The 14,550-nt window shown below is 40.1% G+C and overlaps 1 protein-coding gene and 1 non-coding gene across 2 annotated transcripts; one reads left to right on the top strand and one right to left on the bottom strand.

The window, feature by feature from the left end:
- Positions 1 to 2,722: 2,722 nt before the first annotated feature.
- aspa (aspartoacylase) lies at positions 2,723 to 14,273 on the bottom strand. The gene is made up of 6 exons (XM_058628161.1): positions 13,808 to 14,273; positions 10,707 to 10,902; positions 8,740 to 8,833; positions 7,475 to 7,582; positions 4,484 to 4,593; positions 2,723 to 3,860 (listed from the first exon to the last, which is right to left on the bottom strand). Exons 1-6 carry the CDS (start codon positions 14,047 to 14,049, stop codon positions 3,669 to 3,671), a joined length of 942 nt encoding a protein of 313 aa, XP_058484144.1. The 5' UTR covers positions 14,050 to 14,273; the 3' UTR covers positions 2,723 to 3,668.
- Positions 6,765 to 6,837, top strand: trnar-ucg (transfer RNA arginine (anticodon UCG)). The gene has a single exon. It is a non-coding gene; the product is annotated as a tRNA-Arg (tRNA).
- Positions 14,274 to 14,550: the final 277 nt, after the last annotated feature.

Raw genomic sequence — 14,550 nt, 5'->3', positions numbered from 1 at the left:
GCCACTTTATTAGGTACACCTGTTTAACTGCTTGTTTGTCTGTCATTGTTGTTGTTATTTTAAAGCTCCAGTGAGGAACCTCTATCATTTTATCCCAGTGTTGTAATTGAAAGATATGTAAATAAAGTTTAAATGAAGGGGTTTTTTTGTTTTTGTTTTTAATTCATCTGGTGACTGATTTTCTCAACCCCCTGTTGTCTGTGCTTCGTTTCCAAGCTGCATATTCTCTCTCTTTCTCAAGTCATCAGGCAGAAAAGGAGGTCATGCAGTTTCAGACTCCTCCCATCGTACACCCAGAGGCCCCTCCCATCTTTGATCGACTATTACGATGAGTTCATATTCCGTACTCTTCTATTGAAATTCACTCTCTTTGTGGTCTGTCATCTTCCAGACGTCCACAGCGGTCGCTCCTGTGTTGCCAAAATTCTTCAGATGAGACACAATCTGGCAAAACCTGCACCATTGTGTTGCCATTTCCCCAGGATGGACCTGTAACTGTGAACCACCCACAGCTTTGGCTTAATGCCATAGTCATTAATATGAATATTGATATTAATATTAGTTGATTTCACGGTTATTGTGACCATCTGCCATCTTCTATTAGCTTCTGTTACAATTTCTACTACTTTCTGTATTTTACATTTCTGTCATTTACTGTATATGTTTTCACTCATTTTTTATGTGTTTTGAGTCACTTGCTATACAGACTGTAAAGCCCTTTGCGACAAATTATCTTTGTGATGTTGGGCTGTATAAATAAAATAGATTTGTTTTCATCTCATAACTCACACTTGATAAGGTTTTTGCCTCATGTATTTAACTCCTACTCAGTTGCACATGTCCTTAATGTCTAATTTTGTGCGGTGTGTGAGGCAGAACATTCGACAGGATGAAAGACACGATTAAAATCTCCTGCGATGCTGAAACTGCAGCAATTATTCTCTAAAACAGGATCCGGGGTGTGTCTTCTATCAACAGCACTGCACATGTTATCTGCAACATACTGTTGACACAATATATACTCGGGACTTCGTGCACACACATTTTTAGTTACTTCACTTTCAAAGTCACTTTCAAATTCACTAAACCATATAATGCTCTTTTTCTATGAGGGATTATAGGAGTTCATACAGTACATGCATCGCTGGGAATGAAAGTACAAGTAAATTCTCAAGTAATATTTAAATAAACTTGATTAAAGTTAAGATTTGAAAGGTGCTCTGGTCTGACTAATGACCTCTAACAATGGATAGCACACTTAGAATAGTAGTAGTACTACTAGAGCGTAGTAGTAGTATATTTGAGTCCAAGTCATCAAGGTTGAGTCAGACTTGGCTTCAGTGTTTTCACTCCAACAACAACTAACATACACATCTGTCACTATTTCATGGGGAATTTATTAACACAATCGTGAAACAAATGCAAGCACATGCACAAAAATAAATATTGTTGCATTCGTAATATAGTGTTACGACCAGGCCTTGGGGAAAACCTGATATCAACATGAATGAGGAGACTCCCTCTTCCTCTACTGCTAAGAAACAAGCAGCAACAAACTAAACAAACCATTTTAAAAGGTTTATTATTAAAAACAAGCACAAAAAATGTCTGCTGGGATGGTCAGGCCTCCTGTGCAGCACCAATCAGCTCCCAGGATCCACCAAGACACTCCCACACACATCATTTAATCAAGCATGCACACCTGCAACCCATCTCATTCACATGAACACACACACACACACACACACACACACACTAGGAAAAAGCAGCACACCTGATTCAAATGAACGGCTCGTTAGCAGGTTTCTGCAGAGCTTGTTGACGAGCTGAACATTTGAATCAGGTGTGCTGGAGCGGCAGGGAAACATCTAAAACATGCAGGACAGTGGGGGCCCTGAGGGGGGGGGGGCCCAGAAGTGAGAAACAGTGTCTTATGACCACGTTATTTGTGCATATTGCAAAAATAAAAATCCAATAACCACAAAAGAAGTGCACGTCTTCATTCCTCAATACGAGAGTGAAACCACAAGTCCACTGACTGTGTACGTCATTGAGGGGAATGACGCTTTTGTGTTGCCGTTGCTTCGTTGAGTGTGTATTAACGACACTGTGCACTGTGGCAGTTCACTGGCAGAGACTCCCCATGATGTTGACAGGTGAACTGGTGTGAAATAAGGTCCCAGAGTGAGTGAGAAAGTTAAAGCATTTGTGACCTTTGACCCATTCTGACCGATACATTATGTTTTTACATGTTTTAGTTTGTCAGTGTGTTCACTTGTAGAGGTTTTGCCTTTAATTAAAAACAGTTAATGTGAGATTTAAGAACCCAACCATGTTAAAAAAGTAACTTTTAAACAAGCTACTTTCTTGGTTTAACTCGAGTACATTTTAAGACCAGTACTTTTACTTAAGTAAAATTGTCTCAAAATAGTAGTGCTTTTACTCGAGTAGAATATTTCAGTACTCAAATCTGATCAACTTAATGTCAGCAGGAACCTTGCAGCTGCATCTAGAAAAAGAACTTGGAGAGACTTCCAGTAAAACATCCACATCTGACAGGGCTAATGAGCTGAAGATCAAAGTAAAGTCATGAGTCACAAGTGGAGAACGTTCATGGGTGGATTTGCAGCGCCCTCCTGTGGCCACTGGGGGAGGGGGGGGATAAACTACATGACAAAAACAAGCACAACAAAAGATGCACAGCATGAAGGAATCAACTGGAAACAGTGGCACACAACAATATTTATTAATGATTGGATCATTTCCACAGGATTTCCAGGACAGTGAACTCAGCTAATCATGTACATAAGAAATAAAAGTTATTGCTGCATGAAAGTGAATTACTGTAAGACCACAGGGACACGTCTCGAGACAACGGAGATGTCAAAACATGAGACAGCACGTGTGAATTCATCACTAAAAAACAATATACAGTACAAGTATATCAAAGTACACACAAACATAGTACTATAAAAACACACATTTAAACCTGCATCAAATTTGTATGGAGGAAAACAACATCTCTTTATCAAAATTATATTTTTGTTATATAACACATATCGTATAATCTACAAATTCCACTCTTAAATTTGTTGTGCAATTTTCCCCAGTAATCTCTATTAAGGCAGTGATAGGACAGCACCATAGATGCAACCACTGGAGTTACAGGTAAGTAGTATCAAAGGCCACAAACACCCTGATGAAGAAGTTACAAATATAAGAAGATGGAAAAAAAAAACAACACACAACAACTATGTTTTGGGTCACAAAGTAGCTGGTAGTGATCATGAATCCTCCTTCCTGAGCGGTAGTAGGAAACCTAAAGTGTTATGTTCAGATTCATAATCCACGAGTGATTAGAACTGGCCTTAAATGTCTTTAAAAACTTAGTTGTAATGTATATACAGTGCGTCAAAAATCATAAATATCAATGTCTTCATATCAAAGACGTTCACAGTGGCTCTTTGCATAGTTAATTGATTTGTTTTTTTTCCTTTTTTTGATTATAAATGCATAATTAAAACCTACATCAGTGTGTAAAAAGATGACATTTTGTCATTTTCTAGCAGCAACAAAGTGCAAGATCTATACACAGTTTGTTCCTGGGACTAACCGTGACCGGACTTACCGCGTAATTCGCGACAACAGTTAGCCTTACAAAGCAGTTTTCATGCCTTTCTGATGGCACTCGCTACCAAGGTTTCTCGTCTAGTGGTTACAAACGCCTGTTGTTTTTCATAATAGGCTGCTTCATTAATAAAAGTGGGGTAGACTGTGCTGGAGCCCTGGTAGTGGATGGTCTTTCCATCAAACGTTTGGAACAGGGGGTCACCGGGGTTCAGAGGCTCCCAGTCACCGTCCTGAAACAACAACAACAACCACCACAGGCAGAGTGACTTCAGTGTGTTGCACCATTCCATTAGCAGTTTTACCAATGCAATAAAAACGGTCTCTTTGGTAGAATACAACCAGAAAATAAAGGAAATATTTATGCAGTATGAAAAATAATTATAAAACAGGCTTAAGTGGCAAGAATTTAGTGTGACATTAGAACAGTAGCAGGACTATGGCTCGTTTCAACCAAAAATGGAATCAAACTCTAGTAAGACTGCAATGATTATCCGATTAATCAATTATTAATTAATTGCTAAACTATTTGTTAACTATTTTCGATAGTCAATTCATCTGTTTGAGTGCTTTTTTTGTGATTTTTCAGCTTTTAAATGTGAATATTTTCTGGTTTCTTTGCTCCATATCGCAAAGAAAAATCAAGTAAACAGAATAATATTGGTTTGTGGAGAAAAACGAGACATTGTTTTCAGGTTTGGCAAACGCGGATCCACATTTTCTGACATTCACATACTCGATTAAACAAGATAATCGTTAGTTGTGTTTTTCCTACGGCTACTGTGAAAAAGGTTAATTGCAAGTAGGGGATGATGGTAGAAAAGTTGTGTGAAGGCTCTAAAGCCGACTCTCTTACCTGCAGATTGGGGTGCACCATAGCAATGATGTTTCCATTGGCGTCTCTGGGGTAATCTACTCTTTCTAAGGCCCGGAAAACTTCCACCATACACGGAGGAAACTCCATGCCTGAAAAACAAAAACGGGAAACAACATCTTTAATAATATTGTATTACATATATATCTCAGAAACACTAACTTATGATTTAAATATTCACTCTTAGCAGCTTTAACAAGCAGTGGTGTTTGACATTTAAATAGACGTACTGTAGATACTTGGTATTCAAGTGGCTGCAGTACTTGACGAGAACACTTCTTAATTTTAACATTTTCAGTACAGAATAATAATAACAGGGCTTGACGTTTAAATCATTGTTGGAAATAATATTGTTAAGGATAATCTGAACAGACAAGTTGGCAAACTACACTGACAGGCATACACAACTTCACACACTAAGTGGCAGTACAGAGTAAAAAGGGACAAATGTTTTAGTAGTCTCCACAGGTTTACCAATGAATCTACATAAGGGTTACTAAATAAATTCAATTTCAACTGCATTACTATGCCTGTTATTGCTAAATGAGTTGTTTCTTCCACGCTGCTCAGCTTCAGACTGCAGGAACAGCGATTCATCGCTGTTCCAGAGCATTCATCGGCGTCGGTGTGGCCCCACAACAGAAGATTACAACAGCATTGGCAGCCAGACTCTAACGACATGGAAAGTGACCAACTTCTCAACAAGTGGGGCCATTCAACAGCAGCCACAGTCGGGGGAAACCAACAGACTGTGACTCACATTTGGCACACACCGGCTGTTTACATAAAAGAGGAAAGGAAACACACACTGCACCTTGCACTGAAACATTGTGAGCACTGTTCCGGCCTCAGGGAAGAGAGAGGACACACAGCGGTGATGTGACGAGCCAGAGGCAGATTTATGTGGAGGCCTGAGTGTGTCAACATCTGTCTGAATCAGCCACAGACACATTTGTCTCTTGATATGATGATGCTAAACATCGTTGGTTTTTTTTGTCCCTCTTTACATAACACATTATAAATCATAGGCTGCATCATCCCGGAGTCATAACTCGGGTGCTTCAATTTCAGCTGCATTGGAGAGAGGGCTGCAACTTCTTCTTCTCCTTCTTTCGGCTTCTCCTTTTAGGCTCTAACTTGTTCTATACCTTGTGTCTTCTTCTGTTACACCAACTGTCCTCATGTCCTCATCCATGAACCTGCTCTGTGGTTTTGGCTGTCCCTCAAATATGTTTTTTGTTTCTAATTCTGGTCACTCCCAACAAAAATATCAGCATCTTCAGCTCAGCTTTTTTTTTTTATATATATATATATATATAAAATAACATCAAATTCGGTAACCAGCTTCTTAAAGCTGCAGTGTGTAACTTTCGTTGCTGATTTTTTTTTTTTTTTATTTCATATACTTTATTAATACCCTAGGGGTAATTCTTTCTCTGCATTCAAAAACTCATCCTCTGCTTAGGATCCTTCCTTGTATGAGAAGTGGGCCACAGCCACACTGAGCAGCTCCCAGGGAGCAACGGGGGATGGGTAGCCCAGCCCTTTGACCTGGTGGTGGCTCAAATGCCTGCCTGCCTCGGTCTTTGTACACAGAGTTATGGCGTATTTCCGCCGGCTCTACTCGCTTTGCCTCGGCACACTACAAGTATCTACTTAACGTAGGGGAGTCATCATTGCACGGCTGAGTGAAACTGCGGTGACTTCATTTTATACGCGACACACACACACACACACACACACACACGAGTGACTAGTGACTTTACACCAAACTCCTGTAGTTGTAGAGCCGGTGGAAAAGCGCCAAAAGTGATACAAAGTGCACACAGTGGATCACGTGACTGTTTTAACTGATCTATGAAGATAAGAGCAAAAGCATTAAATACTGGATTAAATATATTTGCTGTGCGATCACAATCAATCAGATCTTTTCGTCATAATTCTTCAGAATTAACCCAAAATAAGCTAATTTAAATTCATATACTGTTGTTTAAAATATTTTAATACTTTAATTCTGCCTCTGTGAACAGAATTGATGTGACATTATTTGTATGCCGGGTCTTTCATCTGAATATGGGCTCTGTCAAGCAAGACTATCAGCCTGACTGAGGGAGCATTTGCATTTGTGTATATACAGCAGCAGCAATTATCCACTCTCCAACCCGTCTGTAGTCCTCTTGACATGAAGTGAATGAAGTGAACACACAGAAACACAGAGTTGTATACTGCTGTGTGTGGACTAAGTCCACAGTAAATATCATGTGACCGCGTGGCCTAATGGATAAGGCGTCTGACTTCGAATCAGAAGATTGAGGGTTCGAGTCCCTTCGTGGTCGTAACTTTTTTTTTTTTTTTCAAAGTAATTAGTTGCCCCTGAGCTAGACACTCAATCCCCCATTACTCCCCAGGCACAGATAAGTGCTGCCCACTGAGTCCAGCGTGTGTGTGTGTGTGTGTGTGTGTGTGTGTAACAAGCATGGGTAAATGCAGAGGACAAATTCACTATCATTAATGTGATAGTGTGTGCAAAACCACTGGCTAATTCTAAAGTTCTTCTAATTCTAATCAAATGGTCATTTGTTTTATGTTTAGAAGTTCAGGACGCACAGGAGTGTTCAGGAAGGAAATAAAATATAAATATATATATACTGAAATAATGCAGAATAAGCACACAGAAAGGCAAGTGAGGCAAAGATAACACAAATGATGAGGAAGAGGCAGAGACAAACATTTAAAAAACAAACAAAAAAACATACTGGGGAAACATGAGGGAGAACACAAAGACATGATGACAGGTGGGTGGAGAATATACTATTATAGTGAGCTGAGGGGATCATGAAAAACAGGGGAAACTAATATATCATTGGTGAGAGTAAAAGACAAACAAGTAGGACTAGAAAGACGAGTGAGACACAGGCATGGATACAGTGTAAAACAGTGCATGTTCCAGCTGCTCTCGTATGGTCGTCCTACCTTCATTGAACAGTTGGATGAAGTCCAGAGCATGTTTCAGTATCACCCTCATCGCTTCAAAGATGTTACTCCTCAGCACACCTTGAGGCTGGGGACCCACTTCCAATCCTGCAGAAAAAAAGAGAAAAGAAACATATTTAGTGCTCTACAAACTGCACAGACATTTTTGGAACATTTGAATTGTTATGTTCTTTTGTCTATATGTCCAGAGGTGAGGTCAGAGGGTGGGGGGGCCAAAGGTGGTACGACCCGCTGAACCTGATTGGTGCCCAGAGACACCGGAGACAGGGATAATTATGGACAAAAGAGGCATGGAGCATCTGGGCAAAAAGCCTCTGTTTTGTGTTTTATTATGAGTATTATGAGTAAATTATCAGTCTGATTGTACACAGCCCCGGCCCAAAGCCTGCATGGGGCCCTAAGCTAAATTTAATTTAGGGGGCCCTCTTTCTACCACCTCGGAGTAACCAGTGCTTGAATATAGTGTTACATTTCTTTTTTGCTTTTTACATTACAGGGTAGTAAAATCACAAAAGTGGTCTACTATGAATGAGGTGATACTGAGCTTGAATTAAACAAGGACACCAGTTTAATGGCTTTGTTTTTTAACATGTAGAACAGATTTGCTCTGAATGAGCAAAGTTCAACTCCATTTAAATAAATATATCTAAAGATATGTAGATTATTAAGCTGCCGTGTAGTTCGCTGTAATAATAACAATAATAATACCATACGATAATACCATTCCTGGTGCTACAGCATGAAATAAAATGCTAGCCATCAAAAAATCAAGTGATGATTAATTGGTGTTAATATTGCAGGAGTGGAAAGCTGATTAGTGTTAAAAAGAATTTGGCCTCAAACCACCTCCAAACGTGTTTTTGTGACTGGATCTGAAGACACATTCCAGCTGTGACCTGAGGTCAGAGAGACTACTGTGAGTAAACACACTGACATGGCTGTTAGAATAAAGACTTTTTTAGTATTTCACTGAAAGCAGCTTAAATTGCACTAATATTTTCCGGACGGTCAGTCAACAAACGCAAAAATATGCGAATGAGGTCAGTAAATGACGAAAAAATCCCCAAAGACATGGAGAAAATATGAATAATGACTACATTTCGTCGGCTCTGGACAATTTGGAGTTATTATTTTATTATTATTCACAATAAATGGTTCATACGGTGTGTCCCACTTGTCCCCCAAACCTCTGCCCTCATTCACCCTCGTTCCATTACTGCCAGAGAAGACTGACAGAGACTCACCAACAGGATGCTTGGCTACGGAGCGTGAAGTGGAATATTTAAGAAGAGGGTGTTCATTCAGTAGAACAAGACAACTCGCTGGAGCAATGGCTTTCTGGAATATTAAAACCAACCAAAACAAGAGCTCAGCTGCAGATTAATCAATCACACACACACACAAACACAAACACACACACACACGCACACACACACTGCAGCCACATGTCTTAAAGAGAGCAGTCTGTGAGTGACTGCTTCAAGGTTATGCTTGACAGAATGGAAAATTAAATTTGCAGAAACAGCAACAACAACAACAACACTGTGGCTAAAATATGACACTGACAGTAAATAAAATCATGCAACCAGTGTAGGTTTCAGAAATCTCAGAGCTGAAAATCAAACTAATAAATGAACTCTTCTTAAAAATACAAGCTCTCTAATGTGACTCAGTTTAAAACAGTGCAAATAATATTCAAAGCAAGGAATCAAGGAATGTTTTCAGAGAGACAAGGGGGATATAATTTAAGTAATAATAAAGTACAGTATGTGTGTTTGAATCTCGGGGGGTTAAATTATGGATCTATTATCTATTTGTTGTCATGTAAAATGTGAAATGTTGACACTACAGGCAAGTGATGTCTTAAATGATTAACCGTGTTAGAGCTTCTGGACCGAGGAATGATTAATGATATTTGGTAGAAAAGTAATTTCGACTAACTCAAACTTTCCGGTTGTTGCCGAGTAACGAGTCATTATTTAACTGATTTAACAGAGATTATTGTATCTACTTTACATTTAAATCTGAGTCTGTTTATGTATGTTTATGTATAAGCATGTTGTGTTTGACTCATCTAATGTCTCCTGGCATTCTGTTTAGTTTCCCGTTGAAGAGCAAGAAATAGAGCACGAGTTAGAATTAGACTTATATAACAGAATTATGTCATGATAAATATAAATATTTCAAAAACAAACGTTACATAGATCTAATGCTATGTAACCTTGTTAGAAAGGAATTATAAAGACAACAGGAGACCCTCGGGAGTATTTGGAAGGTGGGATGAGTTTGTCATAGAGATCATGTGATTATTTACATAGGTTAACTGAATCTCCCACAGTTCTAGTAAAGCATTGACTCAAATGATGTGACAAACCAAAGACCCAGAAAACTTTTGTAAAAGGGATAGGTCACTGTTTTAAAAATGTGACTGTATGACTGGGAAGGTCGTCTAGGTCATAGTCATCTTCAGGAGGGAGCTGAAGATGGCCACAAGGGAAAAAACTGAATTCAGCCACTAAACAGAAGGCTTACTGAATAAAATCTACACCTGTTCTATGTTCCACTCTGTATGGGAATGCCAGAAGCTATTCTGGAGTGAAGTTGTTGGTTTCTAAACGGATAAATAATGTTTTTCCTTTGAAAGCCAAGCTTTGTATAGTTATGACAATAGTTATGTTTGAGAGCACTATAAAGGGGCATTTGCTACTTTTATATTATCTTCAAATTGACTTACATTTATTCTTGTTTGTTGTTAGTTTTGTAATCCTTTTTTAATTATTATTATATAATTTTTTATTGATAATGCCTACCTACCTAACTAAAATTCAGTAATATTCATTATTAACTATATGGATGCACCAGTAGTGGTTGCTGGTCTCTGAAACAGGGGAAGCTCATTTCAGGCCCAGTTATTACTATAACTAGAACAAGGAAACGCGATAATTATGTCAAATTGAAATGCTATAATAGTGTTTTTATATACAGAGTATATGAACAAACTAAAATGGGCTATATCGCTGAGCTAATAACAGCTATTTGTCTACAGACGACTTTCCTCGCAAAATCCACACAGGACTGAGGGAGAAAAGGTGTGTGTTTCTGTCTGTCAATCAAAATCGGGTTCCGCCTTTCAGACAGTTCCTCCAATCATCATGCAGTGTTTCAACATTTCTAAAAGTGTGTGTATGTGTGTGCATGTGTGGTCTGTCACCTTGATGTAGTTCATCATCTGCAGATTAAAGTGGTCTTTGGAGCTTTCTAGAATCAGGGTGCAGCCCATATTGGATGTGGTGTTGTGGAGATCAAAGATGACATCATAGGCGTCTGGGCTTCCTTTAGGTCCAAATATCCTGTTAATCTCCTGGGCTCGCCGCACTTCGTAGGGCAGGTCATGTCCTTCTGGGGCACTGCAGGGCACACACGCGCACACACACACACACACACAGACATTAGAACAATGACATGAGCTGTTAATGATTTACACATAGATATCTACTGTATAAGGCCGACATGGCCTGCAACACTTTCACCTAACCGCTGATCATAAACCCACCAGTGATCAGACTGATAGGTGAAACAGTTGTTGTTTTTTTTTATATTTATATTCTAACTAAGGCTGGATTCAGCAGGACAGTGGCCTCCTTTTTTTTCGCATTAAGAAGAAATCCAAGCCACTTCTCCAGCGTGTGTCGGCTCCGAGGGATCTTTCCGAACTTTGTTTGTCCCCTTTACTAAACCTGTTTTTTTTTCAGATGGACAATTTGCACATTATGAACAGAGAATGGGATGAGAGTCCACCCTTTTTTTTTCTCCTGGCTCTTTCAAAGCTTTTCAACAAAGCCACTAGTCTAGGACATTCTCAAGCTTGTGTGGAACAGCACATCTGCTGTGTTTATTGTCCCCGCTTGTCACATCTGCTCTTTAACCCCCTGTTTTCGGCACGTATCCACACTGTGCTGCTGATACGGACACAGAGAAGTAATTAAACATAAATGAAGAGACGAGCAGGCAGTCTGTGAAGAGTTGTCGAAAAATAATGACACCGTGGGCTGTTTTTAGAAAGGTTAATCTTCTTACATGTTGCCAAGCCCTAAGTAAGCTGCAGAGTGCCCAAAGAAGATTGAGTTTAAAGAAAATTTGCACAAGGAGGACGTAACACTAATGTCACCATCACAGTCAGTCATGTACTCGCCAGTGGTATGATTCATGTTTGCAGTGAGGGCAAGAGTTCGTTTCTCAAGCTCTGGTTGTGTAATTGTAAGATAAAGCAGCAAAACATTCACTTGGGAATGTTCACTGTTATAAGATGAGCTATTGTTAAGAGGCGAAAATCTCTGGCAGTCATGTTTTCAGTGAGAGCACTGTTTTTCCTTGGCTGCCCGGCGAGTTCACCGTGAAAAAGGAAGTTTTCAATAGGATTCCCAGGTCTGAAGACATACGCATTGGCCATTGCGGGCTACTGTAAAAACATTCTATAGAGCCGACCCAGCTCCTAATGGCGATTTTCCACAACACAGTCCCGGCACAACGTGACTCAGCGAGGTTCTAAGCAAGCTGAGACGATACCATGCGTTACATTGTTATGTTGCTTGCCTTAATCTCCACCATTTATGGATGGAATTGTCTAAAATCTCTATATTTAATAGAGGAGTCTGGTGTATTTAAGGACAGCACTGCTGAAAGCCTGCGATGGTGAGTGACGAGCCGCATCACAACCCCTGCCGCTGTATTTCAGTTCCGCTCCGGTCATGCAGGACGTACTGAACGATTCTGCAAACAAATCTTTTTAATTAACTGACTCTAATGATTCAGTTACACCGTGAATAACTGCTTTAGTCACTAGTCATAGGTTTGCGTGTGTCGCGTATGAAACAAAGTCATGGCAATTTCATGCATCATAATAATATCAACATAAAAGCTTCATTCTAGCGTAATGAATAACAACAATTCATAGTATCAGGTGATTGTATACCTACACAAAATAAGTTGAATTACTTAATGTTCAATCTTTGCCAAAGGAAAATAGTTCTAATGTGAATTTTGCCAGATACTGTGCTGCTGTAACACAAAAGGCTTCCGAGTTTTTGGGATTGAGTAAGTGCTGCTGTCTAATCCAAACTTGAAGCCCTTTCATGTGGCCAATAGACAATTTTCGTCGTTCAACACAGACATTTTTTATTTTTAAATTCTGTGAAATATCTATCATAACAAAAGAAAATTGCTCAGTGGCCCCAAGGTCATTTGAGTTTAAGAGCCCTGGTCTAGACACATACACACCATAATAACCTTGAAAATCTTCTGAATAGATTGTGACTATACTGCAGTGACTAATGCCGTTATCCAACCACAACAGTGTACATGGGTTGTGTGTTATCATGCACACAACAGCTGAGTCTGTATAGGTCAACATGAGCTAGCGTTTGCGTAATAACTTCAATTCCACTGTAGCGCAAACAAAAGGGGCGGGGCGGGGGGTCTCTGAAATCGCCTTAAGTCATTTGCAGCTGGGTCACGTTCTGATCACGTTTTTCCTGCTGGCTGTCTGTCAGCTGAGGTCGGGGGAGAGGGACACGCTGCTCTGCTGTGATTGGCACATGAGGGAAGAGGATGGGGGGAGGGGGAATAGGGGGCACATGGCTGGTGGTAAACACACACAATATCCTCCAACCTGTGACAATAACACAGGTTGGTTAGACATGACGGTGAGACTGTTCCCTGTAGGGCATCTAGACTCAATGTCTTCACCACCTCCCACCTGTATGTGGATGTCGACGGTGTCGTTTTTCCAGATCTATTGTGACACCATATTAGGTTCTCTTAGTGAAGCGAAACACACACACACACACACACACACACACGAGCAGTCAACTGTGTTAATATTGTTACATAACTGTCAATCCATCACATTTGCTCTCACTGTAGTGAAACATGATATCATCCCACAGCCTACAAAACAATAACAACATGTAGCTCAATAACACAGTGACACAATGTTACACTGTGGTCTAACTGAATGGTTCTCTATCTATGTACTTACTTTACAAAAGGCTTTACAAAGTACAATCTGATATCATGTATGGATTCTCTTGAATCAAACTAATCCAAATTATGGGAACCTCTGAGGTATCCCATACTATTAAGCTTCCAATTAAAGTCAGCTGTTGAATGTCAACAGGGTTCTTCAGTGAAAGTTCCCATTCAACGTGTATAAAATCAGCCAGAAACAACAACAATAACAACAATAACAACAATAACAACCACAACAACAGCTGCTGCGGCTGCTGCTGCTTCTGGTGTCATTGCCGTGTTTACCTGAGGTTTTCAGGCGTGAATGCTCGGTTCAGGTCCGTGTCCACGTATCTGGTGCACTTCTCCACAGCCTTCGGGTTGGTGATGAAGGCTTTGGTCTCGACGCTCTTCCTCTGGATCTCGGTGCCGTTCTTCACCCACAGGTTCACGAGCGTCACGCCTGACATCTCGTTACCGTGCGTGCCACCGAAAATAGCTACTCTCCGAGCCTCGTCATAACACGTGTTGTTGTTATATGAGGACATGACTGTATAATGCGCTAACAAAATGGTAATGACAGTGAAATAACAAACAGGTGCGCGGGAGGAGGGCGAGGACCCGCTGCTGTCAGAGGAAACTTTGTCTCTGCGGCTTTCTCTCTACCACGGTTTAAAAAGGCTGCGCGCTTACGTAACATGTCCGAAAATACGCTGAGTAGTGTAACGACATCTCGTCCTCCCGTTGTTTCGCAGCCGCCGTCAAACTCACGCGTGTGATATCAACTGTGTATTTCCGGCAATGTCCTTCAAAGTAAACGTTGACGTAGTATTGACGTTACAGTATTTACAGTCTGTTCAGCTAACGATATAACGGAGCACACAACTTCCGGCCGTTTCCTTCAAAATAAAACAGCGACGTTGCATTAAATACGTTTCTTTAGAAGTAAAATCGACCTCATAATGTGTTATTCAATACATATTATTTTTCCTTAAAAACATAAAGGATATTTCGTCCAATAAAAGGGACATTAGATAAATGTGTGTCCT

Source organism: Solea solea, chromosome 4, assembly GCF_958295425.1.
Source record: "Solea solea chromosome 4, fSolSol10.1, whole genome shotgun sequence".
Lineage (NCBI taxonomy): Eukaryota > Metazoa > Chordata > Actinopteri > Pleuronectiformes > Soleidae > Solea > Solea solea.
The sequence above is the reverse complement of the archived record's forward strand: the minus strand, read 5'-3'. Positions and strand labels throughout refer to the sequence as shown.